Source organism: Oreochromis aureus, linkage group 23 (assembly GCF_013358895.1).
Source record: "Oreochromis aureus strain Israel breed Guangdong linkage group 23, ZZ_aureus, whole genome shotgun sequence".
NCBI classification, from domain to species: Eukaryota; Metazoa; Chordata; class Actinopteri; order Cichliformes; family Cichlidae; genus Oreochromis; species Oreochromis aureus.
Genome location: NC_052963.1, coordinates 26,917,795 through 26,934,787, shown reverse-complemented (window position 1 = coordinate 26,934,787; position 16,993 = coordinate 26,917,795). Strand labels below are relative to the sequence as shown.

Here is a 16,993-nt window from a genome sequence, read left to right as displayed (position 1 = left end):
CTATCACAAAGGGTATATTTGCAAAATAAGTCACAGTATAACCAATAAGTACAGTAACTTTGGAGAGGATTTCTCCTTCACAGCAAAAGTTATGGAGGGATACAAAATTTATCAGGCTGTGTGGCCTCGGCTGCCAAAATGTGTGCCCCCCCCATCAATAATGCACATTGGCAGAGTTTTTCTTTGTAAATAAATAAAATTTAAAACAACATTTAAATATATATATATCGTCTTTGTAAGTCACAGGGCTTTTCAAAATTTTGCAAGTTAGTTTTGGCCAACCTTTCGTAGGCCTACTTGACTCCGACATTGTCAAATTTTTCCAAAATCTCTGGTCACGTGGGTTTTCCTCATCAATTATGCAAATTAGCTCACGTTGTGCGCACGAACCGAAAAACAGAGTGGCTCTGAACTAACTAGAAGATTACTTTACAATTTGTTTTCGAAAATAACAAACACCACAAGAGAATGGAACCAGACGAGTACAAGATTTTGGTTGCATATAAACTGAAAGGCGAGTATCCAGCGCTTTTCACGAAGAAAGAGAAGTTTCTTCTCCGAAGAAAAGCTGCTATTTACGACATTGAAGGTAATAACAGCAACTTCGTAGCGTTTATAAATGTCATCAATACATATATATTAACACATATACAAAGGCATAATGTGTAGTCTTAATTTGCACTAACCGATTTAATTAGCTTGACCTTTCTTTGACCTAGTTAACCCCGGTTAATAGGCACATGGGCGTTTATTAAAGTAAAAGTTTTAAGGTTTGCTATTAAGAAGACAGCGTTAACTAAGAACTGTTTTTGTCCTTTTATAGCTTAACTACAATATATTACGTCGTAATTACTTTTGGAGTGGTATGTGCCACACCCTTTTACGCAGGTGTACCCACTGTTATGTCTTTATGTCTTTAAATTACATATGTGGAAAATTACGGACAGCAGGAAATTTGGAATTAAACTACTTTGAATTGATATTTGTACAAAAGATAACTCCATGATATCTGAAGGCCATTAGTTATAATGACTTTACACATCCATCACTTTGTTTAGTATCACTAATACAGTCTTGTGAGTGGCATAATCTTTTTGGCTTCTGAAGTAGTCATACTGTCATAACTATAGAGAACCAGTCCAATAGTCACCCCAAATTATATCACATACATAATTGATTCATTACATTGAAGATGTATTGTCATGACTTTTACCACATATAGACCTGTCATGGTTTAAACAGCTATAATAAACTTTTCTATTTTCTTGTTTATGTTTAGGGGAGCAGCTGTTTTACTGGCGCTACAAAGGCACAGACAAAACCATAAAGACAACGGTAGTCTGTGGGGCTGATGAGGCAAACACAATTTTTTTCAGATTTTCATGCCAGTCCTACTGGGGCCCATTATGGGCAAACAAAAACAAGAGAAGCCATTTCAAAGCGGTTCTACTGGCCAGGGATGTCAGTGGACATCAATAATTGGGTGGGTACTCCAAAACAAACTCTATGTAATTCGACTACAGCTAATTTATTTTAAGAGGAACACAGCAATGTTTCTGTATCTCTCATAATAAGTTATGTAAACCTTGATCATCAACTCTTGTGTTTCTTATTGAATTGCTTTTATTTTTGATTAGGTTTCCCAATGTGCACTTTGCCAGGCAAGTGCTGCAACAATTAAAAAACCAGCGGAATACATTCCGATAAAGGTTAGTCATCGACCACAGCAAATAATCACATTTAATCACACAATGTTTTCATTGCTTAGAAACCTACTGATTATATACTTGAAAAAATTATAACAGTAGACTAGCATTCTGTGTAATTTCAGTATTATTAACTTAACTATGATTTTGTTTTTAAGGTCTCTCAGCCATTTGAACTGGTTGGGATGGACCTTATTGGAAAACTTACTGAAACCAACAATGGACATCAATACATATGTGTTTTTATTGATTATTTTACAAAATGGCCACAAGCATACCCTTTAAAGTCAAAATCAGCCGGGAAGTGACAAACTGTCTCATAAAATTTGTCCACCAGTTCAAGCCCCAAAAGGATTCTTACTGACCAAGGCAAAGAATTTGTCAATTCTGTAAGTACTTTAGTCTTTGGCAAAAATATGTGAACTCATATTTGAATAATTTTTTGAAAATGGTTAATTTTCTGGTCTTTATAAATCTGTTTTTGAGATATTAGTATGACAGCTGTTTATTTAAATTCTTATTGTAATGTGCTTATAGTCAGTGTATATAACTTTCTTTTGCAGCTCAACAAAAGGGTTTGCGGATTGTTAAAAATTAAAAGAAGCCTCTGCTCCCCCTATCACCCACAAACAAATGGGCTGGTGGAGAAAATGAATGGCACCATCCAGAGGTAAATTCTTGGAGTACATGTTATACATTTATGGGGGTTCCCTTCAACCAAAACATGAATGCATGACATTAAACTATTAAAAAATGTAAATGATCTTTCATATGAATGTCTTCTATGTGCTTTCATTGTCAGAGCCCTGTGTAAAGTCGTTGGCGACCAACCAGAAATGTGGGATGAGTATCTGGATGCTGTAATGTTTGGACTCAGAACTAAAAAACAAGTGACCACCAAATACTCACCTTATTACCTAATGTTTGGCAGAGAGGCTCGCTATCCTTCCGAAATCCCAGAAGAGTTCATGGTATGTCTTTCTGTCTGTGACAAACTACACGGAAATCCCACACAACGAAACTTTTTTTAGTTTTTGAGGCACAGGCAGATCAGTTTCAATGGATGCTATGTCACCGCCATAAAAGCACTACACCACTGAATATTTTTATGGATTGTTCAAACCCTCAATAACAGTTTTCTTCATGTCCAATCAATCCCAAGATACACTGAAGCTTTGCCAGAAATACATTGTGTCTTAAAACCTTACCAAAGACACTTAATGTAAATTTTCACTGTATTTCTCAGTTCTTTTATGTATTATCTGTGTATCTTACACAAATTATAGTAATGATAGACATGTCTTTTGATTCAAAGGTTGATGAGAGTGTGGAAGACATTGTGGGGCAGGAGGAGCTGTCGGAAGACATTCAAAAGCATCAAAAGCTGTTGGAACTGGTGAAGGACAATGTGGTCAAAGCTCAGGAAAAACAAAGGGCAAAATAAAAATGATGACGAGAGATGTCGTCTTCAAAGTTGGTGACAAAGTTTTAAGAGCTAACATAAGAAGTCAGCAGAGGAAAGGGGAAAACTTGAAGCAAACTTTTAGGCCCTTACATTATTACAGCAATCCAAGGTAAAAGTGCAGATCTTCAGGATTCCAATGGGACAATCATTCCAAAAGTAAATATTGACCAACTAAAGTTAAGCAAAGACAGCATGCCAAGAGTGCCACACCGGGGTTCAAAGAAAACAGCAGCCACATTACCAACAGCACAACCAGGTCCAGCAGCACCACAAGCTGCAGCAGCACCAGCATCTGCTCTAGCTTCACAGGCTACAGCAGCACCAGTGGCGGTAGCACCACCACCACCTCCTCCTAGAGCTACACAGCCTACAGCACCAATGGCATCACTTACATCACTATCGGTTCAAACACAACATCCATCTCCAGTTCCACAAGGTATAGCAATAACGGTATCAGATCCAGAGTCAGGAGCAACAGCACAGAAAGAGAACGAACCAGCCACAAGTGCTACAGCACCAGAATATGCTACAGCTGTACAAACCGAATCCCAAACAGCAGCAGACCCAGCCTCAAAGACCATAACAGCAGACCAGGCCTCACACAAACCACAACAGCAGACCCAGCCTCACAAACCACAACAGCAGACCAGGCCTCACAAACCACAACGGCAGCAGACCCATCCTCACAGACCACAGCTCCAAATGCTACAACCACACAAGCCTCAGCTCCACAGATTACAGCCCAGCAATCTACAGCACAAACCATGGAAGCAACAGTTCCACTTGTGACACCAGCCCCAGCAACAGCCACACAAGCTAGCCCTGCACCACCTCCAGCATCACCCTCTCAGAGATACACTGAACCTGTTGCAGAGAAATGTAAATAAATATAATATTTTTTATTTTTAAAAAGGACTTTTGTTCCTATGACAGTGTTTGTTTCAGTACTCTGTAGATCATGGCATAGCAAATTTTACACCTTTAAAAAGATTTTTTTAGGTATATTTCCTAACAGAATATTTAAATTTAACAATATGTTAATGCTTTAAAAAAAAAAACCTTCATGGGGCAAAACATTATAGAAAACTTGTAAAAGGATGTAAGCCACATGTGTAAAATTACACAAATGAAAAAGTGAGTCCTTCAAAACTGTGAATCTTTCTTTTGTTGTTGTGTAACCCAGAATGTTCATGATTGATATTGTACATCTGATGTACACTAAGAGTGAAAAGTTTGGACACACCTTCATTTTAATGTTGCTTCTTAATTTCCTTGTCTATTTTGTAGATTCATTGTTGATTAGAACTCGAGGCATCAAAACTATGAATGGACACATATGGAGCACTAACCCTAACACAAATGATGTAGTAAACCAAAAATATGAAAGAACCAAAAATATTTTTATATCTTAGATTCTTCAAATTAGCCACCCTTTGCTTTGATCACTGCTTTGCACACTCTAGGCCTTCTGTCAGTGAGCTTCATGGGGTAGTCACATAAGATGATTGTCACTGCATGAAAAGCATGAACACACAGAAAAACACTGAATGGGAAGGTGTGTCCCTAATTTTGACTAGTAGTGTATGTTCTTCATTTTCTTCTTTTCTGAAATTGCTGTCATATATGCTGTTAGTGACATAGAATGCCCACTACAAGCAGTATATTAATGTTGTGATGATGACTGCCTGCCAGCAATAGTTCGAAAGATCAAATACTCTTTAAGAAGCTGCTTTTAACAGCCCAGAAATTGACACTCTATTTTAAAGACAATAAAACTAGTTTTGGAGGAGAAAAATAACATTTTTCCAGAAATGGTTATGTAATAGTAAAGGCCACAGGTGCAAGCCTTGAGCCTGAGTATTTTAAAACATATTCATGTAGCTTCAACTAAACATAATTTTAAAAAATTGTTGTAATAGGTGTTTCTGCTGGAAAAAAAATTTGATAGGGGGCAAGAGCATTTCTATTGCTATGTATTTAAATTCCTTTTCTTTTATTAATATGAATTTATTTAAATTTCTTTAGAGGACATTGTAAGTGTAACTTTACCCCCAAATAAAAGCAAATTTAAGTGCTCTTTTTTTTTCTACAAAATACAATGTTAAACCATGTGCCCATTTTATCAGCGTCTTAAAAGTATTTACCCTGAAACACGCCTTTTGTCAGAAAACTACATAAGAAATTATGCATTTTAAATTTTGATTTACATTTAGTCCTGATGACTTGTCTCTTTTTCTCATTACTTTTTGTAGATATAATGGATGCCTGGGCTGGAAAGAGTCCTCACGTTCTACTCTCCAAAATTGGTGCTTACAAATTATTCTACTGGGATATCCAACAAATTGGTCCGGACATGGAGTTGGAAAGTGAGGTACAGTGATCTTTACTGACAACAATGCAACTATCAGTGTTTTATTGCTTGACAACAGTTAAAAATGTTTACATTTTGTATTCGCAGTCTATTAATGCATATCTTGCGATCATGGTGAGACAATGCAATCGCCATAATTCAGCCAAAGCAGCATTCATTGATTCATTTTCAATGACTGCCATTTGGAAGAGAAAAGCTCCAAGACTCAAGGTAGGTATCTCTAGAAAGAATCTTGTGTGTATTGTTTAAGTACCTCAGATCATATCCACATCCAGATTTAGATTGGATAACAGCTTATGGAGAAAGAACGAATTGAGACTGGGGTTAGTAGATGTGGATAGTTTATTAGACTTGCCAGTTCTCTTTTGTTCTCTGCTTGTCTGGTTTCCTCCTTTTTGTACACACTCCAATCAATGCTTGATTTGAGATTTGCAAACATTTGGGCTAATATCTCTTTTGAAATCATCAACACTGCTTCATCTCTTTAATAGGTACCTTTTTATTCTCAAGTGATTCATACGTCACTGTTAAAGAGGCTTAATAAAGCATTACACATTATTTTGCAGATGGCACAATGATCGCATTGAAAATGAGTGAAAATGAACTCCATGTCCAAAGAAAATCCTTAGAAAGAGCTTTATTAGTCTTGGAGGAAGTAATGTGCAAAACCACTTATAAAAAATATAAGATAGTCCAGCTTCTTGCACAGTTTAAAGAAATGAGGGATGAATCATGGCTGTCACAGAGTACTTTATAAGTGGATGATATATAATATATCATAAATTGCTTTAATAAAAAAGGACTCTAAACAACATGTTATTGCATTTCTTTTTTATGTCTGAAGTTAATATTTTTATTCTTTTGTTTCAATTTAAGATCAAACCCATGGAGCATGAAGTGATTCTGGGAATTGTAAATGAACATCATCACTGGACATTAGTGGTAAACAAAATAATTGCATTTACAATATTCATCAAATCAGTTTTATAAGAAAATGCATGGCATGCAGATAATCTTAAGTCTTGAATTATTACATGTAATTCTCCACATAATTTTACTGTAGGTCATTTACCCACAAGAAAAGAAGTCGCTGTATCTTGATCCACTCGGAGAAACTAAACAAGGTATCCAAAATTGTTTGGAATCAACAAGGTAAGGATAACTGCTCAAATTTATTTCGACCCTTTATTAAACTCTTTGTTGCTTTTGTTATTTTTGTGTTTATTATGACAATTACAAGTATGATGTCAATCAAAAAATAAATGGTACTCAGAATTAAAAACTAGCAGCAACAGGTTTAAATTTTTGTGTTCGTCTTCTGATATTGTGGTGTTATGGGTTAATTTTGCCTTTAAAGAGAAGTCTCCCCATGTTTCAATGTTTATTTGAGGACCTGATGTCTGTATGAGATGATGTTTTTACATTAGAAAATATAGCACGGGGATATTAATGTTTAGTAGTTGCATAAAGTGTTGCGGAGGTTTAGCACTAAAACATCAGACAAATGTCTAAAATAATTCCACATAGGTTATACATGTGTGAATTTCATCTTTGCTTCTCCTCCACATCTCTTCAAAGTGTACTGTGTAAGTGATTGATTTCTATATCATGGGAGGAAACAGGAAAATAAAAGCACAAGTAATTGTCCACGAAAATGCGTTGTAGACTTTTAAAAAGTAATGATTTTAACAAAACAGTGTGGTCAGTGTTCTTAACTTGATGTTCAACAGACACTTAAGCTCTCCATACTGTTCATCTTTTGTGTCACCAAAATTTTAAAACATGTTATTTGTTTTATTGTACTTGTCTTTCAGGGCATTCATGCGAAAAAAAGGATGCAACGTCTCAAGGTGGACTTGTGACACAGTCAAACACCCAAAACAATTGGACGCTACCTCATGTGGAGTCTTTGCATTGAAAGTACGAGTCTTAACCGTAATACATACATATATACAACAATATTGGAAATGTTGTGTTGTAATAAATGTTAATGACAGGAAAAGGAATATAAGATAATTACACAAAAAAAGAAAGAAATTGATTCACAGCAAACAAATTTCTATAAAATAACATTTACGATATTAGCCTATTTAGTCATCTTAGAATCTCTTTTTCAGTTTGCTGAAAAGATCTTGCAAAAAGAGTCAATAGACTTTCCGTCTACAAAAAAGGCCATAAACACACACAGGCTGCAAATTGCCACCACTCTCCTCCTAGAGACAGGTAACTCATTTTCCACAATTCAGTGTTCTGACATCATGAATATTTTCATCATGATAGCTGTAGAAACAAACCATATAGTTGTTTGAATGAAGTAATAAGTGCAGTAGGTAGTATACTCTGTGCTATTTTTTCACTTTTAAAACAGATGACTTGACAAACATCTGTCTTTTCTGCGGCGAAGAAGAGCATGAAACTGACAACAAATGGGTAATGTCATCATGAAAGACTGCTAAATGTTATGATCAATTCCCATAAATGAAATTTTAACATTGGGATTTATAATTATTTATTTTTTTTACAGATTCAGTGTGAGATGTGTTTGCGGTGGTTCCACCAGCTCTGCGTGAAAAGCCCACCACCAGAAGACGTGTTTATTTGTTTCGCTTGTACATAGTTGACACTAAAGGTGCACAGCTAGTGTTCTTATGGCACACATTGTTGAGAACACACATATCGATATATATATATATGTAGATGTTAAATTAAGAAGTCTAAAAAGAAAATGGTCTCCAAAGTTACTGTAGTTATTAGTTATACTGTGATTTATTTTGTAAATAAACTCTTTCGTGATAGCAACGCCAATGTGCATTATTGATGGGGGGGGGGCACACATTTTGGCAGCCGAGGCCACACAGCCTGATAAATTTTGTATCCCTCCATAACTTTTGCTGTGAAGAAGAAATCGTCTCCAAAGTTACTGTACTTATTGGTTATACTGTGACTTATTTTGCAAATATACCCTTTGTGATAGCAAAGCCAATATGGATTAAAGATAGGGGGGCACACATTTGGCAGCCGATGCCACACAGCCTGATAAATTTTGTATCCCTCCATAACTTTTGCTTTGAAGGAGAAATCGTCTCCAAAGTTACTGTACTTATTGGTTATACTGTGACTTATTTTGCAAATATACCCTTTGTGATAGCAAAGCCAATATGGATTAAAGATAGGGGGGGCACACATTTTGGCAGCCGATGCCACACAGCCTGATAAATTTTGTATCCCTCCATAACTTTTGCTTTGAAGGAGAAATCCTCTCCAAAGTTACTGTACTTATTGGTTATACTGTGACTTATTTTGCAAATATACCCTTTGTGATAGCAAAGCCAATATGGATTACAGATAGGGGGCACACATTTTGGCAGCCGAGGCCACACAGCCTGATAAATTTTGTATCCCTCCATAACTTTTGCTGTGAAGGAGAAATCGTCTCCAAAGTTACTGTACTTATTGGTTATACTGTGACTTATTTTGCAAATATACCCTTTGTGATAGCAAAGCCAATATGGATTACAGATAGGGGGCACACATTTTGGCAGCCGAGGCCACACAGCCTGATAAATTTTGTATCCCTCCATAACTTTTGCTGTGAAGAAGAAATCGTCTCCAAAGTTACTGTACTTATTGGTTATACTGTGACTTATTTTGCAAATATACCCTTTGTGATAGCAAAGCCAATATGGATTAAAGATAGGGGGCACACATTTTGGCAGCCGAGGCCACACAGCCTGATAAATTTTGTACCCCTCCATAACTTTTGCTGTGAAGGAGAAATCCTCTCCAAAGTTACTGTACTTATTGGTTATACTGTGACTTATTTTGCAAATATACCCTTTGTGATAGCAAAGCCAATATGGATTAAAGATAGGGGGCACACATTTTGGCAGCCGAGGCCACACAGCCTGATAAATTTTGTACCCTCCATAACTTTTGCTGTGAAGAAGAAATCGTCTCCAAAGTTACTGTACTTATTGGTTATACTGTGACTTATTTTGCAAATATACCCTTTGTGATAGCAAAGCCAATATGGATTAAAGATAGGGGGCACACATTTTGGCAGCCGATGCCACACAGCCTGATAAATTTTGTATCCCTCTATAACTTTTGCTGTGAAGGAGAAATCCTCCAAAGTTACTGTACTTATTGGTTATACTGTGACTTATTTTGCAAATATACCCTTTGTGATAGCAAAGCCAATATGGATTAAAGATAGGGGGCACACATTTTGGCAGCCGATGCCACACAGCCTGATAAAATCTGTATCCCTCCATAACTTTTGCTGTGAAGAAACCCTCTCCAACGTTACTGTAGTTATTGGTTATACTGTGATTGATTTCGCAAATAAACTCCTTCGTGATAGCTTCGCTACAAAATGTAAACCGAGTGTAAATTCACCGGAGAGCGACGTGTTTCCATGATCGCGTCTGGTTTTACAGTATTATAGTATCAAAGTATTTTTCTAGACAAAGTATTCCCAGCAGGTTATTTCAGTGTACAGTTTAATGTAAATTGTCTTCCACACGGCACATTACAATGTCACGAAACTAATATTAAATTAATCGAGCCTGCCGTTTTCCAGCTTTTACTCTTTATTGCGTCGACTGCAGATCAGTGACAAGTAGCGTACAGAACGGAGCTGGGCAAGTGGCTCCTCCTACTTTGCGCGCTCTCGTGGATGGGGAAACAATTTTTGACGGGGGTAACTACTTTGGCACAACACCGGCTCGCGTCGTTCACGTCAAAGATCCGGCTCTAAGAGCCATTTCGTTCGCGACCGACACATCACTACTCTGAATCTGGTCAACATGCTGCTGAAGGGCTGTTGCACCATCTGGACTCTGCTGTGGGGCATCGCTGCTGCTGCAGGTTGGTGACTTTAGCGAAAATAACGATAAAAATAACCTCAATTGGGAGCAGTTTTACACATCTTCTAATTCCATCGAGACACCTAAAATGAAAACCTTGACTTATGATAAAATTTGAACTTTGTGGATGGTTGAAGAAATGTCACAGTCTGGCCTGTAATATATTTTTATGTGTATTTTTTTGTGTTTTTAGAAAAATGCAAAGCAGATGTGTTTAATGTTTCTTTAATTGATTGACACAACACAACTGTTTTGCTGGTTTAGTTATTTTCATTTGAGGTTAAGCTTTTTCAATTTTTACTGGTTAAATTATCCCTCTTAGATCATTATTATTTCTTTCAAAAATTGAATACTTTATTATTAATTCTTACATTTCATGCTACAAAACTTATATTCTCACATATTCAAGGATGTAATTGTTCATACATGACACTCCACTTTTTGTACATTTAAATGATTTTATTACCAAAAAAAACCCCTCAATCTCTGCAACCCGCCCTTCCAGTGTTTGTGGAGAAGCATGAGGCCAACTCAGTCCTGCAGCGCTGGCGACGAGCAAACAGCTTATTTGAGGAGGTAAAACAGGGAAATCTGGAGAGGGAATGCATTGAGGAGATCTGCAGCTATGAAGAGGCTCGGGAGGTGTTTGAGGATGAAGATCTGACGGTCAGACACACTGAATTTCTAAATGTTTAAAAGAAGTAAAACTAGAAGCAGTAATAGAAGTAAAAAGTCTTCCTTAGGCTCTCATGCTCTGGGGGGGTCTCTGGGTGTTTGGGGCCCAGCTCTCCTCCATGTTTGCTTCAGGTCCCGTGGGCGGAGCTTTGTCTCCCAACACCCACTATTAGACACGTACACGGAGAAACCTCATGAACACAAGCACGCTCACACACATGTGTAGATGCAGGTACCCACAGACACATTATCTTAGGTTGTTGCTGCCTCTAAAGATATCTTGTACAATTAGTACTGTGTGCTGTTGGTTGCTGCTGTGTCTCTTTTTTTGGTGTTGAATCAGATTCTCAGTGTTCTTTCTCTCTCTATCCCTCTTCTTCTCTTCTATTTTTCTTTCCGTCTTCTTCTGTTAACTTTCTCCGTAACTTCCTTGTCTTTCTTTTTTTCCCCTTTTCTATCCCCCAGTCCTGTTCCTTGTGGTTGTAATAACCCAAAATAAAAATTCTAATAAGATATGACTATCAAGTCGACCATTATGCCATAATTTTAATCAGCTTGTCATTTTCTGGCCTTTTGCTAGCAGGCTACAGGCCAAAATAATTTCGAATTTATAAAACATAAAAATTTAGAAACTAGATTATTCAGCTTTATAATTTTGCCTCAGTTCGAAGTGACAACAAAATTCTACAGTTAAACTGACCAAACTGTCAATGATGGTTAAAGATGATTAAATTAGACCTCTGTCATGTGTTGCATATTGAACAAATCTTTTGCTCCAACTTTATCCAACACTCTTTTTCATAATGGAAATGATCCGCCTGCTGATACTTAGTCAAAATGAGCACAGACACTACAGAAACCTAAAAACTCAAACTGTTCCTTTAAAACACTACAATGTTTATCACTAATTTACCGATCAAAATAAATAAATAAATATGAAAGTTATTTAATATTTGTTTCTTTAGATGCTGTTCTGGCTGTCATATGATGGTAAGTAAGATTTTGGTCATTTTTATTATTTAATGTTTTATATTTTTTTGTGTTACATACGCACATATGACAGCCGAGACCAAAGTAGAGATGGCTGGCTAAAATGCATTTAGCGAAAATCAAAAACAACATATCAGCACAAATACGTCAGATGTCAAGCCTGGGATGGACGGGTGATGATTTGGACACATTGGAGTCATTGAGTCGATCGTGAACTCCTTTGAAATCCAAAGTATTCAAGGGTTGAGTGTGAAGGTACCTGTCTCACAGGGTCATGAAACAGGACAATGATCCCAAGCACATCTCCAAGCCAATGGAGAATGTGAATTTTTTTCCCCCACAAAAGTAAATCAAGTTTTCTTGCTTTCATTTAATCACTTTCATAAATCTGACATTATCATTCTAACTCTTCTGTAAGGTCGTGACCCCTGCCTAATCAACCCATGTCATAATAATGCGACATGCATTAATCTGGGAAATAGCCAAAAATGTCAGTGTCTCGATGGGTTTGAAGGACGATACTGTCAGACAGGTAAGAAATTATTTGGTTAAAATTAATTTTATATGAAGATTTACAGAAAATTGCTGAATTTAAACCCATATACTTTTATTTCCCTGGTATTTATCCCTAAATAAAAGAAAGTTTAAAGCTTTAAACAAATGATTTTTGATTTTCTCAGTCTTTGAAGATACTCTGAAGTGCCTTTACCTAAACGGGCGCTGTGAGCAGTTCTGTGATGGTTCAGGATCTAGACGTCGATGTTACTGTGCTGATGGATACGTGCTGGGAGACGATGGACGACAGTGTGTCCCCAACGGTAGAAATGTTGAAGGACTACCTCCATTAAGAGCTTTAACTTCATTATTTTTACCCTGATCACGATGTGAAATCCTTTATTGAGCAGCCATCAAATCCTTTTATAATAGATACATTTGACTGATATGATCAAAACTATTCGACCCCAAACTTAACGACTGTCAATTTAATCGTCTCATTTAAAGGTAGTCACATGATGTCTCATTATGGGAATGGCTGATTGATTGCTTGAGTTTTACAAACTTCTGAATTTCTTGGGGAAGACGTTAAGTTGATTATCAATTACTTTACATCTTGGCAGGATTAAGTAGTTGTGCGGTTGCATTTGTGTTACAGTGGAGTATCCATGTGGTCGGGTGGCTCGGCCAGAAATAGGACAAAACCAGACTGCAGTGATTACTCCAAGGATGGTGGGGACTTACCACTGTCCCAAAGGAAACTGTCCTTGGCAGGTAAACACTGCTTTATATGAGTGATCAAACTGATCGATTCATCATGGCTGTTTTCTCAGGTCAGATCAGCTTCTTTTGTTTTTGATGGCCGGTGTCCTGAAAAATGTACTTCTAAAAGTACTTTCACTGCACCATGCTCATTCACTCACGAGCTGCATGAGTTGACTTGATGCATTCAAGCCTACAGAGTCTTGCTAATGACCTGCTAATTGTGTTCAGATGTGTTACAGTTGGGACACCGGCCCTCGAGGACACCCATGTCCTAGAGGGATTGTCTTCTACGTAGCAGAAACATTGCCAAAATTTGTCAACAATTCAAACATCTTGTGTTAAAGTGGAAATGTCAACTTGACAGTGGACAGTTTGAACTTTTGATGACTATGTTAATGCAAAATTTAAGCTTTATACAACTTAAGTAGCCGACTTATCTTTAAAAACATCCTGTACAATTTTTGAGAAGAAAATATTTATTTGTAACAGGCTGTAAACATTTCCTCTGTTTATTTCTGCTGTAAACCTGGACAGTTTTACATGTTCAGTAGAGACTAACCAAATTTGGGAACCACAGTCAAATGGGTATGGTAGAAACCCATAAAATAATTTAAATAATACATTAATACAATAAATTACAATAATACACAATTATATATGAAAATAAATATTTTTTTAGTCTCAGGTTTTAGTTTTATGCTGGGAAATAGTTTCTATCTTATAGTTAATTTAACCTTGTTTTTTCTTATTAGGTTCTGGTTCAGTTAAATGCAAAAGCCCACTGTGGAGGTGTTCTCATCCATCCAAAGTGGGTCATCACTGCTGCACATTGCATCCATGGCCATGACCCCCAAAACCTGACTGTGGTAGCAGGTAAACTCATTTGCATCGCTAACATATCAGACCAGTTTCTAATAAAATGTGAAATGTAAATATCATTAATTTGTGTTAAGTTATCAAATTAATTTTTAAAGTTCTTTGTCACTGTTGCCTTTAATTGCCTGTGACATTATTTCTAAAAGTGAAAATTGATATTGCAATGGTGTTAATGTGCTACTTTGCAAAACTTACTTAAAAAGCTATTTTGTCCCATATGGAGAAGAAATAGGAAAAACTTGATGCAAAGACTTGCATCAGCTTTAGCTTGCTTCATATAGTGAATCATATAAGGCTTATATGATTTACTCATGAAAGTGGCCACTTTCTTATTACTTTCATATATTGTTTTAGGAAGTATCCAAAACATACAAGTTTCATTTATATAATTTTTCAGGGGATCTTATATCTGTTTTCACTCTTGTATGCTTGTCACACAAGTTTCACACAAGACAGATACAAACTTTATAAGATTTATATATATCTTTTTCATGTGGTGTATTTTGATATGTTAATTTAACATCTAAATGTTATTCTTTTAAAGTTAGCTTTTACTTTCATTAATTTGTTGAATTGAGATAAAAATATTGGTTACTGTCTTGAAAAATATATTTTTTTAGTTGTTTGCAGTTTTTAGAGTTTTATATTGTATATTTTTGCCAATTATTTAAAAAAATGATTTGATCTAATAAATCTTGTACGTTGGTTCATAATTTCACTATAAATGATTTTCTAAAGGGGTTTGCACTTGTTTATTTTTTACAATGTGTTTCCCATCATTTCGTTTTGTGGAAGTTATTTGGTATGTTTTTTTTTTTAGAATTTAATGTGTAAAGTTATTGTAAAGTTGTTTTTTGATCTTTTTTTTCCTTATAATTTTTTTTAAGTATAAGAATTTTTTTGTTGTTGTTTTGTTATTTTGTAAAACTTGGCTTTCTCTAACTCTGCTCCGTGTCACCAGGGGAATATAATTTGGATGTGGAAGAAGGCACAGAACAGGAGATACCTGTTTCTTTGGCGATTGCCCATGATAGTTACGTCTCAGCGACGGGTGACAGTGACATTGCCTTGCTGCAGTTGAGCCATGCTGTCAACTTGAGCCAACACGTCATCCCTATCTGCCTGCCCACTAAAGATTTTGCGACGCGGGAGCTGTTGCTACTACGTTACCACACTGTGTCTGGCTGGGGCAAGAGGACAACAGGGGGCAACGTTAAGACTCTAGGCGCCCCGGTTTCCCCTGTCCTCCGCATGATGTCTGTCCCCATCCTCCAGAACTCCATGTGCTCCCTGAGAGCCAAGTTCAACCTCACCGAAAACATGCTGTGCGCTGGATATCTGGAAGGACGCCAGGAGAGTTGCCGTGGAGATGATGGCAGCCCACTGGTATCGCTGTTTGGCTCCACCCACTTTCTGACTGGTGTAGTTGGCTGGGGACGTGGTTGTGGGGCTGGGTATTTTGCGGTGTATACGAACGTGGCCAACTTTGTGGAGTGGGTGGAGAAGACCATGAAAAATCCACCATCGTCACCGTCGCATTCTCTTGTAATGTTGGAACAGAAAAGAAATTAAGAGATTTATTTTTCTTTGTAGTTTATTTCTTTTCTGAAAAATTTGAAACTTTATCACTAAAATGCTTTAATTGATCTTCCTGGTCTTGTCTGGTTTATTTGGCTGAAATGTTAAAAGTGAAGTATTTCTATCTGGTTTTCTGAAAAACATTTACAAAATGGAGAGAAGCAGAATAAATGTTACTGTCCAAGAACTGTGAGGCTCATCTTTGTGGTTAATCTAAACTCTTAATATGCCTTTCTGTTATCATGTGTCCACCTTCTCCAGCTGCATTCCAGATGATCATGGTATTGTGTTTTAAAAGCCCTTTAATCCCAGTAATACCTGAACATTTGTTTTTCTAAGCTGCAGAGTCAATACACGTTAGTTTGGACTGTGGACGTCCAACACTCGGCCCACTAAGAGCGCTGAGCTGATTGGCTGCCATTCAACAACCTCCGCACTGAGTCAGAGTTTTAAAAGAAATCCCCTCATTTACTGTAAATCTCTGCCCTGCTGTCCATCTAAATGTGAGGTGAAACAAATTCTTCAGACCTGAGTGTGTGAGGAAGCTGCACAAACTTTTACACAAGTGCAATAAGTGTCTTGTTTTTCATAATTTAATGTCTAAAACTTAATTTCCTTGCATACTGCTGCCAGTGACTGGATTTATCTGTTGATGGGTTTCCTACTAGGCTCTGACCATAGACACTGTTCCCTCTGAATTCTCATTAGAGTCAAACCTTATTTATAAATGTGCTTCACATGTGAGCTAGATATTAAAGATATCCAGAGAAGCCAATAATGTAGCTTTGAGCTCATCCTTTGGAAAATATCTTTAACTTCTCAAACACTCAAAACCAGACTATCTACTCTTTTGAAAGAAGCTACCAACCTTACTTGCTGACAATTACTTATTAAAGTTTAATCATAGTGAACTGGGCAGATGAGTTATACAAATACAGACAAAATATTTTGTGCCTTTCATTAAAATTTTGTTTTTCATAATTTTCAGTCTTCCCTCCTGACTGCAAGGAATTAAATTATCCAGACTGTTGATGATTACGATAAAATAAACCTGCATTCTTTCCAATGACCAGCAGTAAACAACCCCTCAGGTTCTGACAGTATGGAAGTCTGTAAGAACATAAGAACATGAGCCTGCAGATCACTTAATTTCTGAGCTCAGCGTGCACTTTCCAGTTGAGTTTATGGTATTGGTCTCTAGTTT

At 36.8% G+C, this 16,993-nt stretch overlaps 2 protein-coding genes and 1 long non-coding RNA gene across 3 annotated transcripts; all 3 read left to right on the top strand.

Moving 5' to 3' along the window:
* The first annotated feature begins 1,351 nt into the window (after positions 1–1,351).
* LOC120436453 lies at positions 1,352–2,002 on the top strand. The gene is made up of 3 exons (XR_005610435.1): positions 1,352–1,483; positions 1,638–1,709; positions 1,865–2,002. It is a non-coding gene; the product is annotated as an uncharacterized LOC120436453 (long non-coding RNA).
* A 1,775-nt stretch (positions 2,003–3,777) lies between these two features.
* On the top strand, positions 3,778–8,216 carry LOC120436064 (sentrin-specific protease 2-like). The gene is made up of 9 exons (XM_039606389.1): positions 3,778–4,050; positions 5,424–5,542; positions 5,630–5,752; positions 6,419–6,484; positions 6,606–6,694; positions 7,357–7,462; positions 7,660–7,765; positions 7,911–7,972; positions 8,067–8,216. Exons 1-9 carry the CDS (start codon positions 3,936–3,938, stop codon positions 8,157–8,159), a joined length of 879 nt encoding a protein of 292 aa, XP_039462323.1. The 5' UTR covers positions 3,778–3,935; the 3' UTR covers positions 8,160–8,216.
* Positions 8,217–10,259: 2,043 nt separating this feature from the next.
* Positions 10,260–15,977, top strand: LOC116325013 (coagulation factor VII-like). The gene is made up of 8 exons (XM_031745816.2): positions 10,260–10,411; positions 10,916–11,076; positions 12,051–12,075; positions 12,494–12,607; positions 12,756–12,893; positions 13,229–13,344; positions 14,088–14,208; positions 15,173–15,977. The coding sequence occupies exons 1-8, from the start codon at positions 10,351–10,353 to the stop codon at positions 15,781–15,783; spliced, it is 1,347 nt and encodes a 448-aa protein (XP_031601676.2). The 5' UTR covers positions 10,260–10,350; the 3' UTR covers positions 15,784–15,977.
* The last annotated feature ends 1,016 nt before the right edge of the window (positions 15,978–16,993 follow it).

Bases quoted from the DNA above. Each gene is read 5' to 3' on its own strand.
- LOC116325013 (XM_031745816.2), top strand. From the start codon at position 10,351: ATGCTGCTGAAGGGCTGTTGCACCATCTGGACTCTGCTGTGGGGCATC. The intron at 12,076-12,493 runs GTAAGTAAGATT...CTCTTCTGTAAG, and splicing joins GTTCTGGCTGTCATATGATG to GTCGTGACCCCTGCCTAATC. The intron at 12,608-12,755 runs GTAAGAAATTAT...TGATTTTCTCAG, and splicing joins AGGACGATACTGTCAGACAG to TCTTTGAAGATACTCTGAAG.
- LOC120436064 (XM_039606389.1), top strand. From the start codon at position 3,936: ATGGAAGCAACAGTTCCACTTGTGACACCAGCCCCAGCAACAGCCACA. The intron at 7,766-7,910 runs GTAACTCATTTT...CTTTTAAAACAG, and splicing joins CACTCTCCTCCTAGAGACAG to ATGACTTGACAAACATCTGT. The intron at 7,973-8,066 runs GTAATGTCATCA...TTTTTTTTACAG, and splicing joins ATGAAACTGACAACAAATGG to ATTCAGTGTGAGATGTGTTT.